Source organism: Equus przewalskii, chromosome 1 (genome assembly GCF_037783145.1).
Source record: "Equus przewalskii isolate Varuska chromosome 1, EquPr2, whole genome shotgun sequence".
Taxonomy (NCBI): Eukaryota; Metazoa; Chordata; class Mammalia; order Perissodactyla; family Equidae; genus Equus; species Equus przewalskii.
Genome location: NC_091831.1, coordinates 75968249 through 75985262, shown reverse-complemented (window position 1 = coordinate 75985262; position 17014 = coordinate 75968249). Strand labels below are relative to the sequence as shown.

At 36.0% G+C, this 17014-nt stretch overlaps 1 protein-coding gene across 10 annotated transcripts in view; it reads right to left on the bottom strand.

The window, feature by feature from the left end:
- The window catches only part of LYST (lysosomal trafficking regulator), a 194002-nt gene that overhangs the window by 137842 nt on the left and 39146 nt on the right, over window positions 1–17014 (bottom strand). For all 10 annotated transcript variants that reach the window (XM_070568406.1, XM_070568407.1, XM_070568416.1 and 7 more), the window contains exons 3-4: window positions 13989–14187; window positions 1379–1469 (exon numbers count right to left, since the gene is read on the bottom strand). In XM_070568406.1, coding sequence (XP_070424507.1) covers window positions 1379–1469; window positions 13989–14180 — 283 coding nt within the window. In that variant the 5' untranslated portion in view covers window positions 14181–14187. The remainder of the gene's footprint in view (window positions 1–1378; window positions 1470–13988; window positions 14188–17014) is intronic.

Below are 17014 nucleotides of genomic sequence, written 5' to 3'. Positions count from 1 at the left end.
AATCTCCTCCAATAGTGCCATAATTAAGATAGAGGAGACTTTAAATACTCAAAAATAGTATTTAGTTTATAGTCCTCATACAACTTAAGAACTTTAGAATTTTTCAAAACTATTTCAAAATCTACAGTAGATACCAAATGTTCTCCTAGACTGAGGTTAAAAAAGTTCTTCATTCAAAATATTTACTGAGTGTGCCATGCACTGAACTAGGCACAGGTATAGGCATCACTGTGTCATCCTCAGTGCCTGGAACCTAGGGCCCGACATGCGGTCAGAACTCAATACCTATTTCTTTGGGAAATGAATAAATCTTCCTTTCTAATTAAAAACATAATGAAATTGGCATTTCCCTTTGCAATAATATGTAAAAAGACCTATTTGAAAAATATAGTTGCAATTTAGAGTGAATAAATAAAAATCTGCAAATAAAAGATATGTGCTTTAATTAATAGAAGGAGGGGGAAATTAAAAGGAGTCTGACAAACTCCACCTATGCAAAAGATGTAAGTCATGAAGGCAACTTCCCCAAAGAACAGTAACCAGATTTCTTAAGTGATTAACAATTTGTGAGTTCTACACATTCAGAAGAAAATAAGAACAGAGAGCTAGTGAACCGACAAATAAGCAGGAAAACAAGACTATAAGACTTTAGATAACTCCCTAAAAAGAGAGCGCCGTACCAGAAATGTATTAAAAATGCACATATGGCATTAAAATACAATACAGAATGATTTTTTTTTTTTAAACCTGAGAGATCCTTAAACGTCTCACAATTCACATATCCCAGAAACGGTCAAGGGGGAAAACTGTAAATCCCTCCACTGAAACATTTAAACTAAATTTCATACACTTAATACAATATATATGTTTTTTTCAAAATGAGAAATTAAAAATATGTATTGACCTTAAGTGGAATCATTCTACCAAGCCTTGAAACAAAATATTACTTCAAATTTATCCTTTAAAAGCAACATTATAAAAACTAAACTGCAAAAGTCATTGATAGAGTACTGGTAATAGAAAGCACTCTTTAAGCAAATTAACTTTTATGTCTTTCTTCAAACTTTGCACTGTCTATTTCTCAGATGTTATGCTGCATACCTAGATTTGCTCCTTTTGTTAAGTGTTCTGCTTCTTCATATATTTTCTCATCATTATTACACTGAGTAATCCCCTAAGAAGCACCATGGTTTTTGTATTATTAAAAGAAACAGAAATGCGTTTGCCCATAGAATTTTTCATTTTAAGTATCATACTAATATATATTGTTCTGAATTTGAACTGTATCAACCATAAGGCAGAAATAACTTTTCGAGGGACTTTTGTGCCCAGTGGAATTTTGATGACACACGTGATACGATAAAGAAAAGAAACATACCTGTGGCCTTTTCTTCTTGAACAGGTATCTTCCATACCAGTGGAAGGAGTGACAGAAGAAGAGTAAGGAGTTCTTCTCTACACGTCAATGCCTGTATTAGAAACAAAACAATCCTTTATGTTCTGAGGTCCTGAGACACATTAATTCCTAATACCTTGTCTTAAATTGGACCAAAAATCCTTTTTCTTGAAAGGTTGCATTTGAGAAGCTAAGAATCAAATTAACCTATCTTAAATCCAATTAAAGCTGTGATACTTTTCAATTTATAAGCCTTTCCAGTGACAGAAGAATGTAAGAGTATTTGACAGTATTTAGCACATTCTTGCTGATTTTTCCAAAAAGAGCTGTTATTACCACCATGCACATTGCAAGAATTCCTCACCTATGAGAAAACAAATTTGCTAGGTGAAAATGAAAAGTTAAGCCCTATTAATTAGCAAACTAATAACATGAAGTTACTAGAAAAACATCAAGTCTTCATGCAGTTAAATGTCAAAGTCAGGGGACACAATTTTAAAAAGAGAAATTGACATTATTAATAAATAATATATAAAGAGAAAGACTGATTAGTCAAGGTAATCCAATAAATATTTATTGACTGCACACTACATCCACAGCACTTACTGTCTTATCCTTTCTGGAAGATATGGTCCAAACCCTGGAGAAGGTCCTCTCATTTGGTCCATAAAATACGTTACACACAAACAGTTAAAGAACAATAGAAGGCATGTAGGATGAGAAAGTACCCACGTGTGGCACAGGAGTTCAGAAAAAGGAGCAATCATTATCAGTTAGAAGTGTGGAAGTGGGACTGGAGCTAGAGAGCAAGACTTGGAACACTTAGGACATGGGTGGTCAAGGAATTAATGACAAATCAACTTTAAATTTTTCACATCAATCCGTAGGGAGGGAGTCAGGGTGATATAATCAGACTTGCTTGTTAGAAAGAACACTCTAGCCACTTCTGTACAGAGGACAGAAATGGGGGCAGAGGGGAAGGGATCGATCAGTGTTAGAGGCAGGGAAACAATAATTCAGATGAGAGATAATGATGATCTCAAGTGCTCTGACGGTAAAATTGAAAATGAGGAGATATATTTGAGAAACTATAGAGGAGAAGTGAAATGACTTGCAGTTGATTATCTACGGGGTATAAGGGAGAAAAAGCAAGATGTAAAAGAACTCGAAGGTTTCTGGTTTAGGTAACTAGGTGACGGACAATGTATTTACCCAGACAGGAATTTAGGAGTGCTATTAGTTAGGAGTGCTAAAGATGATGGATTCACTTTTTAGATATTAAGTTTCAGATGTCTGTGGGATATCCAAATGGAGAGAGCCTTTTAGTAAACAGTTGGATATACAGATCTGGAGCTTAAGAAAGAGATGTGAAGTAAACAAAAAGACTTGGGAGTCCTTGGGGCAGAAGTCACGGACATATGTGAGACCTCCTAGGGAGAGTATGCAGAATGATGAGAGAAGACTGATGAGAAAGGAGCTTTAGAGAACATTTAAGGAATTAAGGATGGTAGTGCTAAAGAGACGCCTGAAAGGAGACTGAGAAATAGCTTCCCAAAAGAGAAGCAGAACCAGAGAAATCAAGGGAAGAGAATAGTTTAGGGAAAAAAAGTGTTAACTGGGTCAGGAGTTGTTCTTTAGCTGTGTAAGATGATGGCAGAAAAGCATTTAGCAAGAAGAGGGTCACTAATGACCTTAACAAACACAGTTTTAATGGAGTGATTAGGATACAAGTCAGATTACAATAGGCTGAAGAGTTGAAGGGAATGAGAAAGAAGAGACATACCATTCAGACTATTCCTTCTAGTATCCTGGTTATGTTATGAAGAGGCTCAAAATTCTTCAAAAGTAAAATCTAAGCTCCTCTTCAGGCTTATAGACCTTTCATGACATGATTCCTATTCACTTGTCCAGTTTCAGCTCCCACAACCACACCTGACCCCTCATCACATGTCCAGCTCTTAAGGGTTTCCTGAACACCACTGGTGTTTGTACTCCCTAATACGTCTTCCTCACAGACACTGCTCTCACAGTCCTCCTGTCACCATCCTCCCATCTGCCAAAGGCCAACTCATTCTTCAGGTCTCAGCTCCTCTGTGGGGAGACTTCTCTAATACCCGCTTGGTACAGTTAGGTTTCACGTTCCTGATTTACTACCAGTACAGCAATCAACTTGCTGACTGTTAATGTCTGAATGCCAATTTCCCTCTTTTACTCCTTCAATAAATACTTATTGAGCCCCTATTCTGTGCCAAACACTTTGGACGCAGTGGTGAACAAGGAAGACAATATTCACATTTTCACAAAGCTGACACTCTAGCAGGGGAGACAGAAGATAATGGGTACAAATGAGAAATTTTCAGACAGAATGCCGTGCTATGAAGACAGTTAAACAGGGGAAGGATTACAGATTGATGAAAAGGGAGACATTTAGATAGGCTATTTAGGATGAGCCACTTGAGCAGATAATTGATGAGATGGAATCCATGCAAAGATTTGGAGAAAAGGGCTTCTAGGAAGTATATAAAAGGTTGGAAACGGGCTTGGCTTTTTCATAGAATAGCAAGCAGGCCAGCATGAATAGCAAGGGGGAGAGTGTTAGGAGATGAGGCTGGAAGGCACAGGTCAGCAAGGTGGACAGTGCCAGATCTAAGGTGGCCTTGTGGGCCATGCGAAAGAGTTTGGATTTATCACTAAATATGATAGGAAACTTTTCTAAACCTACTTCCCAGTCCTCTCTCAGAGAATGGACTCCAAGCTGGGGCCCTAGTTCTTAGCAATCATCCTTCTTTTCTGCTGCTCAATGTTAATAAACATTATCTGCATAAATGACTTTAAACTCTGGATGCAAAGTAAAAATTGTGCCACAAAGCCCCATTTTCATGTGCGTTACTTCGAAATTAGCAAGATTAAAGACGTCTAGATAACATTTCCATGTACAGCTCATACTCAGTATGTACCTCAACATTTTTTAAGATGCCAGCAAAACGTATATGGTCTTTAAAAAAGTGTAGACCAATTTTGAGCACATTATTCCTGTAGAGTCCTCCTTAATCTGACTCTTTATGTTCAGCAGATGAACTAACAACATTCTAATGGAGCTTGCAGAAACCTCAAAGGTGTGTGAAGAAGGGCTACAGACATGCTGTCCTTCTAATTTAGCCCTTGCTCCACAACAGGACACTGGTAAATCATCGTTGCCACATCATCAAGCATTCCTGCCTCCTGGCATGACACACTCCTTCCCACTTAGCTAAAGGATCCCTCACTACCTTAAAGGCCCAGCCCCAGCAATACCTGTTCTGTGAAGCTTTTCCCCCCACACCAACCCAAGGTTACCGTTCCCGCTCAGGACTTCATGCCTTTTTCCCCCGTTTCATCCACGTGGATTAATTCTTGGAAACCACGGGTTTTTCAAAAGAATGAGATTGAAGCAAGCACAGGTTTTTTGTTTTTTGCCACCTCTGCTGGAATTGCGGTCCTGAGGAGGACACCCCTCACCTCCCTGCTGCCCAGTACAACAGTGGGGGCAGCTCTCTCTAATCCTCTGGACGTATCACTTTTTTAGGTATCATATATTCCCAGATTCATCTATCCTTTCAAGTCCCAAAGAAATCACATAGTAATTCTATCCTTTTGCAAGTCATGAAATCCTTTTCTCTTATTTGTGGGCACCCTGTCAAACTAGAACTTGTAGCCTTCTGTTTCAAACTAAGCTTTAGTTTTATCTCCCAAGGTCCTAAGTATACACAACAGTCAGAGTATCCAGAGGTGTTATCTCATGCCATCCAAGTGGAAAGTTCTCAATGTGCCATATTAGGCAATGTATGTCATAAACAGATCCATTCCCCGGCTATTCCTACACTGTCCAATCTACAGAAATCACATTACTTCTCATTTAATATTTACATTTTTATGTTTCCCTTCTGCAGGGAAAATGACTGTCATTGCCTTTTTAAATTCCCCATAGCAAGAATAAACAGTAAAATTACTCTCATTCAGGTGGTAATTTTCCAGGTAAATTCAAGAAACATATTTTAAGTACCTACCAGGTGCCAGGCACTGTCCCTTTCAGTACTCTTCTGTTTAGACTGGATTTTACATTAACTGCCTGTCCTAGTCATCCAGAAGTAGTGGTGGCAGGATGGTTGAGAAAGGGCAAGTGAGTCAGGGGGAAGGGCTGAGATTCCAAACCAGACGGATGCCTAGGAAGCTGCAAAAGCAGGTGGGCACCAGATCAGTGGGGTTCAAGGACCTCAGGATGACATGCTAAGGAACTTGGACTGTATCCAAAATGCGACAGAAGACTACTCAAGTTATTTTAACTGGTATTAATGGTATTACTTTAAATCAGCATTTTGACATGCTAATTAAGTCTAATTTTCCAGAGATAAGCAGAAATACATGTGTATGTGTTAAGTCCTTTATTTCTTCTATCAAAATTTTATTATTTCTATTATATGTGTCCATGCACACAGATATGAATATTTCTTCATTAGTACTGTAAATAGAATCTTTTTTCTTTTATTTTCTAGCTGTATAGCCATACCTAAAGTAAACAATGTAAGTTTGTCTTCTATAACTTTGCTGAACAATTATCTGGATGAGCTTTTGGATTTTTCTATACATCACTTTAAAAATGGTATTTTTATTTCTCCATCTTTCTCATATTTAGCTGTCATTACTTTCATTTTCCACTTTACTATTGCATGTTTTTAAAACATGGTATCAAATGGAAATAGTAATAAAGGGTTATTCTTATATTGATTCTATTGTAAAACATTAAAAATACTATTGGTTTTTCTACTTTTTGTATATGAAACCCTCTAATCTTATTTTTAGAGCTTTTGTCAAGAATAGATGAATTTTGTCAAACGTTTTTGATATCTCAGTATAGTACTGTTTTTCCCATGATGCCAAACATTATGCTAATAGTTTTTCTTGAATTAGACCAGGGTTGCAAACTTTTTTTGTAAAGGGCCAGGTAGTAAACATTTTAGGCTTTGTGAGTCATATGTGGACTCTGTTGCATATTCTTCTGTTTTAATAATCCTTTAAAAATGCAAAAACTATTCTTAGCTTGTGGGTTGTCCGAAAATAGGTCACTGGCAGCAGGATTTGGCCAGCAAGCCACAGCTCACGGCCCCTGTTGCCTGTCCTCCCAACAAAGAATGGTTATTAAATAGCTATAATACTCTTTGTTAAGATTTCAGAAAGAATTTAGGTGGTACCTAGTAAACACTGTCAGACAAAAGTACTACTAGGAATCTTGACGATTGTTCCACACAAGCCTTACCCCATAGTAGAGAGAAGTCTGTCTCAAAAACAATTACAGATGTGGCTTTTGGGGAATGGCATGAACTCCATTAAGATTCAGAGGAAACCCACAATATTTTTAAAGAAAGTTGTAGTATTAAAAAATATTAACAGCTTGGACAAAAAGAAACATAGTTCACAATGCAAAAAGACCTCTGGGTCCCCACTGGCGACCCAGGAAGCAGAGTGAAAAAGCTGCAAATTATGGGCCATCTATTATGGAAAAGAAAAGACACCTCAGAGGGTGGAGCCAAGAGTCTTGGAGAACCATGGATTCGGGAACTACTCCCACAGAAGAAAAACATATTCCCCGCCCCTAGAATAGGGGTGTGACAACACATGCTTGACTGGATTTCAGCGGATCAGTGATGTGCCTCCCATCACTTTCTTTCTTGAATACAAGTATCTATTGTGGTTAACATGCCCCCATCTCATCATTGTACATAGGGTGTGTGTGTCAGATAACTTGTCTTTTTAGTTCACAAGTCTCTCAGTGAAGAAGAGCTGCAACAAAAGTACTGCACCTGGAAGCCTCATCTACACCCAGAACTGATGTATACGACAAGATCATGGACTTTGAGCCAGATGCCATGATGGGATGATACTTTGAGAGTCCTGGGAAGGAGAGAATGTGGAAGGAATGCTAATAGTTGTGGCCAGAGAAAAGACTACAGTAGATAAAACATGGTCATAAATTATTTCCTCTCATGAAGTGATGGAGTCTATGTTCCCATCCCTTAATTCTGTGTTGGCCTTGTGACTTGCTTTGATCAATAGAAGGCAGCAGAAGTGATGTTATGTGACTTCTTGCAGCCTCACCCTCTTGGAATGCTTCCTCCACCATGTAAAGAAGCTGAGTGTAGCCTACTGAAAAATGAGAGGCCACATGGATGAGAACTGAGGCAGCCTGGCCAACAGCCCCATCCAACAGCCCTCAGTCTTCCGCCAGCTGACTGCACATTCAGATGTAAGCACAGCTGACACCACAAGGAGCAGAGGCAGCTATCCCAGCTGAGCCTACCTGAACTGCCAACTTACAGAATGATGAGCAAACAATTCACTGTTATTTTGTGCCATTAAGTTTTTGAAATGTGGTTTGTTAAACCACAATCAACTGACAGACTCATTGCTCCTATTTACTACCCTGGGTGTAAAGGGAGATAACTCAATGGATTATCTACCCTCTGTGGATAGCACCATTGTCTAGTGGCTAAGATTTCCACTGCAATCATATTCTCACTACTACAAGAAGTAGAAATGCCTGCATGCCCCACACTCCCTCATCCCTGCCAGACTAAACATGCATAGATAAACCTTGGCATGTGTATAAACAGAATCTGTAGAACTAGATGTAGTATACTAAAAGTTCGCTTGTTAATACCTTTACAGTATTTAAAAGTTTGCATTACTCTCCTACTAAAACAATTCTCGTTAATAATATTACCAGTGACTTAACTTGTCAAATCTGAAGAATAATTTTCATTGCCTATTTTGTTGCCTAAAAACCTCCCCAATGTTTTCAGAATAAAATTAAGACTCCTCAATACAGTACACAAGGCTTGCCATCACATGGCCTCTGTCTTCCAGTCTCTTCATTAGCCAAACCCCACATGCAGCCTTTGCTCTAACTTCCCTCAACTACTTGTAGTTCATGGAATGTGCTGTTCTTTCTCTTTCTCTAGCATCCTTGCATTTGCAGTTCCCTTGGTCTAATGCTTCCTACCTCTTTACATTGCTAATCCCTACTTAGAGATGTCAATTCTCTAAGAATCACTTCCTGATGACCCTTTCCTGTACACCCTTTCCTGTACTTTTACACTGTTTTGTCATCATTTTTTTGTTTATCTGTCCATCTCTTCAAAAGCTAAGAGCTGCTGGTAAAGGCAGTCTCTGTTCTTTTATCTCTGCATTTAGCAGAGATGCTGGCACGCAGTAAGTGCTTAATGGTCTCCTGAATAAAGCAGTGAATGAACTGTGTAGCCACACTTTTAAAGGTCTAGTATTTTTCTATTATACTTATTTTATATATTAGTCTGATAGGCCATTTATGTAGTACTATATATTAAAGTGATAAAACTACAAAAATGTAGGAAGAATAAAGTAGTCTCTTACAAGAAAATAGCTGAAGATTAAAGAAACCTATTATAATTTTTAAAGTATATTTTGTTCATAAATGTATAACCTCCTTCAATAAAACTTCATATTTTACTAGCAAAATAAGTAACAACTTTATAGAACATTCACAGAGTGTGAACAGGAATGAAAATTATACATACTGAAATTTTAAAAGTAGTATTTACAATGCAAGATTGTGTATACTAGTTTAATTTTGGTATATTGTGTTGGTAATAAATCATTTTAATTTTCTACTCATTACATCAGAATTAAGCTATACACATTCAAACTCAGGGTATAGAAGAAATCAGAAAACATTATTATCAAATATTACACAGAAACAATAATTTTTTATGTTGGAAGAGATCTTTTAAGTCACCCAACTAGATGTATTTATGTTACTGACAAGGATACTGAGATATGGAGCAATTAAGTCACTAAAGTTACCCATGTAGTTGATACTGGTACCAAGATCAAAATCAAAGATAATTGTTACTTTTTAGGCTGGGTCAAGTTTCTTTCAAAAAACTTGTAAGAGTCTGTCCATAAACTTCAACTCTGCCATCTATAACCATTAAAAAGAATAAATTTTTGCTATTTATGTGGACTGTTTTTTTCATTAGAATAAATAGATTAACATCTCTCTGTATAATAAATCATGACCAAATGGGGTTTATCCCAGGAATGCAAAGTTGCTTCAATATTTAGAACCATTTACGTAATTAACCAACATTAACAGAATAAAAAAGAAAAATAATATGATACTCTTAATAGATTCAGAAAAGGCATCTGACAAGATCCAACATCCATTCAGGATTAAAAACTCTCAACAAGTCGAGAAGAGAACTTCCTCATCCTGATAAAAGGCATCTGAGAACCACCTAGAGCTGATGTCACATTTAATGGTGAAATACTGAACACTTTCCCTCTAAGGTCAGACACAGGCAGGATGTCCACTCTCATCAGTCCGTCCACCTTTGCACTAACAGTCAGTGCAAAAGGCAAGAATATGAAATAAGAGGTATAAAAATTGGAAAAGAAGTGAAATTATCATATTCACACATGACATGATTATGTACATAGAAAATCTTAAGGAATCTACAGAAAATTTTCAAAATAAATGTAAATAAGTTAATTTAGCAAAGGCACAGGACATAAGGTCAGCATACAAAAATTAACTATGTCTATGAGCAACAAACAACAGAAAATAAAAATTGTAAACGCCATTTACAATAGCACCAAAAAATAAAATATTTAGAATAAATTTAACCAAAAAACATGCAAGACCTCTACACTGAAAATCACAAAATATCGCAGAGAAATTAGAGAAGACTCAAATAAACAGAGATTTATATTATGTGCATGGATTGAGAAACTCAACATTGTCATCAATTCTCTCCAAACTGATTTCTGAATTCAGTGCCATCACAACTGAAATCCTAACAGGCATTTTTGTAGAAATAATAAGCTGATTCTAAAATTTATATAGAAATGCAAAAGACCTAGAATAGTCAAACATTCTCAAAAATGAAGAACACATGGGAGAATTTACACCACCTAATTTCTAGACTTACCATGAAAGCCACAGTAGTCAAAACAGTATGGTATTAGTGAAAGAGGAGATGACAGACAAATGGAGCAGAATAGAGTCTAGAAATAAACCCACATTTAAATGTATGGTCAATTGATTTTCAACAAAGGTGTCAAGGTTATTCAGTGGGGGAAAGAGCAGACTTTTAAGAAGAAATGTTGCTGGAACAACTGGGTATCTACACAGGCAGGAGGAGCCGAAAGGAAGCGTAACTCCTATCTCCCACCATACACAAATATTAATTCAAAATGGATCACAGACTTAAAAGTAAAAATAATAACTAAAAAGCTCCTAGAAAAAAAAATAGGAGAATATCTTTGTAACTGTGGGGTTGCAAAATAGAGATTTCTTAGACAGGATACAAAAAGCACTAATCACAAAAGAAAAAATGTCTTCTAAAGACATTGCTAAGAAATGAAAAGGTAAGCCACAAAGAACATATTTGGAGTCCAGAATACATAAAGAACAACTACAACTGGATAATGAATACCTGGACTTTAAAAATGGGCACAAGGCTTAAACAGACATTCACAAAAGAAGATATATAAATGGGGCCAATAAGCACACAAAAAAGTGCTCAACATCCTTAGTTGTCAGAGAAATGCAAATTAAAACCACAGTGAGATACTACTTCATATTCACTTAGAATGACTAATACTAAAAAGACTGGCAATGTCAAATATTAGAAAGGATGCAGAACAAGTGGAATTCTCATAGATTGCTGGTGAGAATGAAAAGTGGTACAACCACTTTGAAAAACAGTTTGGCAGTTTCTTCTAAAGTTAAACAACTGCTCTTTGACCCAGCAATTGTATGCCTAGATATTTACCCAGCATAAATGAAAATATATTCACACAAAGACTTTTATAAGAATGTTCACAGCAGCTTTATTAATATCAGCCAAATGGAAACAAACCCAAACGATTAAACAGGTGAACAGGTAAATAAATTGTAGTATATCCATACAACAAAATACTAACCAGAAACAAAAAGTAGGGAACTACTGATTCACAAAACATGGATGAATCTCTGAGACACAAGAGTACATACTGCGTGATTCCATTTATGTAAAGTTCTAGAACAAGCAAAACTATACTTAGAAGTTAGAAATCAGAACAGTGGTTATCTTCCAGTGGGGAAAGGGGAGGGGTTGACTGAAAAGGGGCATGACAAAACCTTCTAGGTAGGTGGAAATGTTCTAAACATTGATCTAGATGGAGGTGACATAGATGTATATATATTCGTCAAAACTCATCCAACCAGACACTTAACATTTGTGCATTTACTATACGTAAATTATATACCAATAAAAAGTCTGATTAACACTCGATATTAACTATCTATTAATAAATATATACTAATAAAGTCCTTGTACAAAAGGACTGCAGTGGAAGGGCAAGGGCTTAAACTGCCTCTTCTCCAGAGTACCCACGAAGTGTTCCTATCCATGAGAAGCACAGATACAAAAGCTAAAGTTCCTCCTGAAATGTACACCTTTGAATCTAGTGTTTTGATTCTACCTTAAATGAATAAACCAGAGCAATTAAATGCCCCTTAAAGATCCAAATGATCATTCTCCATTTTCTGGTATAAACAATTAAATGTTGATAAGCCCTATTTTTTAAATGGCTATTTATTTTCACTCTTCTTCTACTGTTCCTGTTATCATTCCTACAGACATTCCAAAAAGTGAGTGATGAGGGAAAAGAGGATAAAAAATATTACCAGAGGAAAAACTATTGTTGCAACTATGACTTCAATGATTTCAGTCATTTCATAATGCATTAAAAGATACTTCATGACTTAGAAAGCATAAAATCTACAGACGGAAAGGAGATTAGTGCTTGCTTAGGGTTGAGGGGAATCGCAAGGGGAAGAGGAGCGAGAGCTAAAAAGGCAGGGGGTTTCTATTTGATGTGATGAAAATGTGCTAAAACTGACTGAGATGATAGTTACACTTATCTTTGACTACACTAACAACGATCAAATTGTACATATGAAATGGGTGAATTCTATGATATGTGAATTATCTCTCAATACAGCTGTCAAAAAAATCATAAATTTTGATTAAGATTGCATTGGAATCTATAGATCAATATGGAGAAAACAGACATCTTTGCAATATTGATTTTTCCAATACATGAAAATTATGAGTTCTGCATTTATTTGGGTCTCCTTTCATTCCTCTTCACAATGTTTTATAGAATTCTATACAGAAGTCTGTACGTATTTTATTAAAATTTATTCCTGGGTACTTGATATTTCTGATGCTATTTGCATAGCATCTTAAAAAAAAGAGAAAGCAATGAATTGTTCTAATGTGGGGTAAGAAGACAACAGAGCATAATATACATATTAAAACATCAAAATTTTGAAATAAAAACACTACACATAGTCTAATAAATAATTTTTTCTGATTTTTAAATTTATTAAAAAAGTCATACAAATATATAAAAATTAAGTTACATTTAGTCACATTTAATAAATCACATTCATGAAAAATAATAAAAATACATAAACCTGCAAATATTCTGGAAAATTCCATTACAGGTAGACACCATAGTGAACAAATATTTCCTGATTATATTTGTTAGGTGTCTCAGTTTATAGTGAAAACAGAGGCACTGTGTAATTTTAGTCTCTATAGTTACCCAAATATATGTACTTATTAGCAAAATGCTTTCATAGCAAAAAAATTTTAACAATGGTTAAGTTTACATCTAAAGTAACATTTAAAGTGTTTAAAAATATCTGTCATATTGATGCTACCATGACCTTATTATCTTCTCAAGTTAAATGAAATATTATTATCTAACTACATTAATCAGTCTCCTGAAAGCAGATGGTACAGTTTTTCTTTCATAAAATAATTATTTGTTTTCTACTAAAATGAAACAAAGGTATAAGTCACATTTAGGCTTCAAGTTAACCTTGTCTGGGTTATTTAATATTTCTGCATCTCAGTTTTTCATCTACAAAAGGAGGTTGGATGAACACATCTCTATAGTCCCCACTAACTTTAAAATCCTGTTAATTCCATAATAAGGAAACAGCAAAATGCCATATGGTCATACAATACTTTAAGCAAACACAATAGTGTGCAAAAAACTAGATGTATACAAGCTAAGGGACTCAGTAATTACTAGTTTACACAAAGGATTCTCTACTTTCACTCCAGAATGAGTAAGCTCCCTAAATATAATTTATGCTAAACTTTTCAAAAACATATATGGTGTTTATTGAAAGTGCAAATTCATCATGTTTTTGAATCATGATCTTATATCTCTACCAATAATCGTAGTTATCTCACACTGATATTAGGATAAAAACCACAGTATATATAAAGCCATTTTAGAAGAAAGGCCATTTGTAATTCTAGATATTTCAGATAATTTGAAAAGTATCCAAATAAACAATATGTTCATAAATTGTGCTACTTTTCTTTATTGGAGTGATGTGAGAAATAGGACTTGATCTCAAAGAGACTCTTAGAAACTATGTAACCCATAAATTATGCACCTATAATTAATTATAATATACTAATGAAAAAATTATTTGATATGAAAATGTTACCTGATCAATGATAGAATTTAGCTTGGTTAGTAACAGAAATCCTCGGCCGTGGACAAGGTATTGTCCAAGGGTTGCCATGTGCGTCTCCTCCTCTTCTTCCTCCCTGGCCTCCACCCTCTGGACCACTGCATTGCAAAGCCGGTTGACATCGGTCAGAAATTCACGTGCCAATGAGTTACTGTCGGTGCTCATGACCGAGCTATAAAATAAATATCACAAAAAAGATTAGAAAAACAAAAATGTATGTTTAAAACAATGTCTTTTTGTTGTTTGTTTGTTTTTAACTAAAGACTGACTTTGAATTACTGGGCATCGGTACTTAACTCTATAATCTTTTTGGACATAGTTCTGACCTGGTCAGGTACTCCTTAAATAATCCTATATGGCAGAAATTAGTCCTGGCTGTGAAATGCCAGAGCATAACCAAGAAGGGGTAAGTGAAGCACCCAGACAGAAAACACTAGTGAGTGGTGGCAGTTAAGGCAGATCCAGACTTTCTCCCTTAAATAGCCTCACCATAGAATAAAAATGAACCCATTACTTATATTCTTGCTCTACATGGTTTAAAAGATAATGAATCTCTTAAAAATATAAACTGTTTTCACTTGATAAAACTCACAATCACTGACCCACCCTCCCTACACACTGGAGTTCAGTTAATGGGTGGAACAAGGGATTTACCACCAGGTGAATAAAAACTGAAGAATTCTAGCAGCTAAGGTTATGCCACTTCACTTATTGCTTCACAGTCGAATCAAACAAAGGGCAATATGACATTACCAGATTAAGGAAAATAGTAAGGTAAAGCAGACAAAAGAGAGAAGAAAACACAAACATAAAGTAAAAAAAATGTATAAATCTTCAGAAAAGGAAAAATCAAGAACAATAAAATCCTCAAAGAACTTCAAAATAGTTTTATCTTAGGGCTAAAAGTAATTTTGAGACATCCAGTAACTTTAAAAATTTTTTAACTTGGAGAGGTTAAATTAAATGTGTGTTGTGGAGTCTTCCTTCACTCCCTTCTCATCATCATATGACAATAACAGCCAGGTTCTGAGCCCTAATCAACTGACGTAACCTGAGTCAGGAGAAGCCAGCAAACATGCTGCCTGCAAGATATGACTTGTGTGGTACAACTTGCAAAGAGGCACTGGGCCAATAAAGTTTTCTTTCTCCCTCATAGGAATTTGAATTAAGGAGCACAGTTATGCAGAAAAGTATCATAAAGATGGGCCTGCGGTGCTCATTCTGAGGTAGCTGAGGCTCAGAAGAAGCCAACTGGGTGAAAATGAACCAAAAGGATACAAAGAGAAGCAAATAAACATGAAAGGGAGAGACCAAAGAAATTCCTAATACTACTTTGGTTACTGTTCATCCTAGGGCTTGATGGTTTAATTCTTGGATTCCCATCAGAATTCTAGGTATTATTACAGTAACAATCCCCTCTTTAGTATAAAATCATCATTTTAAATATTATTGGACATGAGGCAAAAGACAGAAAAGTATTAAAAAAATTACACATACATCACTTATTATCCCAAAATGCAGCAGTGATCTCTATTATATATAATATTGATTCTTTGTAAGCTTTCATAGGGTAAAATTGCTCCATAAATCAAATAACTTAATTTGTATTCAGTCCATATTTATCCAACTTTATTAATTTATTTCACCTAATCTCTTACTGATTTTAAGATACATAATTATCTAGTGTACCACTAAAAAAGAAAAAACACTGCCAATTAAACTATAACACAAGGCTTTCTTATCACTTAAAATTTTCCATACAATATCACCTGGCCCATGAAAACCATCCACTACGCAACATTTTTTAAGAGTGCTATACTATTGTTCCTGAGATTTTCTTCCAAAGATGCTGACATTGTTCTATAAGTTTTGATGCTGGTACTTTCTTGATCTTACCAGATGAAATCAGCAGAAAGTTTCAGAGAACAACCAGGAAACATTTAAAACTCATCAGATATAGTACCGACAATGCATTAACTCAAATGAAGCACTGACAATGTGAATAGCTATGACCAAGTTCACTCATGAGCAGGCAAGAACAACTCCTTCACAAGTGCAGTCCACTGGTGCTTATAAGACACCATCAATTGCAAGGCACACTGCAACTTTACAAATATTAAAAACATGAAAAACTAAAAAACCACGGTAATAATTAGAGCCCATCAGGCTGGCCGGGTGGCGTAGCAGTTAAGTTCCTGTGTTCCACTTAGGCAGCCTGGGGGCGGTTCGCCAGTTCGGAACCTGGGTGCAGATCTACGCACTGCTTATCAAGCCATGCTGTGGCAGATGTCCCACATATAAAGTAGTGGAAGATGGGCACAGATGTTAGCTCAGGGCCAATCTTCCTCAGCAAAAAGAGGAGAATTAGCAGTGGATGTTAGCTCAGGGCTAATCTTCCTCAAAAATAAATAAATAAATAAATAAGGCCTATCTTCTAGAAATTAAGATAAGGGAAATTAACATAGATTTTTAAATACGACAATTAATGAGGAAATAATTTCAACCCCACTTTCTAAAATCACAAGATGCCATGTCAGTAAAAAGCATAATATATGCAGAAATGTATGTTTTTCCTGATCTAAAAACGTTCATAAAATATATACACAGTTACATAAATATTTTATATAAATGATCTGTTACGTGCTTTGTTTCATTAGATATTTTGGAAATCTATTCACATGAGCTCTCTCTTACTCTTTTTTTTTTTTTTTTTGAGGACAATCAACCCTGAGCTAACATCTGCTGCCAATCCTCCTCTTTTTGCTGAGGAAGATTGGCCTTGATCTAACATCTGTGCCCTTCTTTCTCTACTTTATATGTGGGACGCCTATCACAGCATGGCTTGCCAAGCAGTGCCATGTCTGCACCTGGGATCCGAACCGGTGAACCCAGGGCCGCCTGAAGCAGAACATGCACACTTAACCACTGAGCCACTGGGCTGGCCCCTCTCTTACTCTTTTTAACAGCTGCATGGCATCCGCTGCATGTATATATTACAT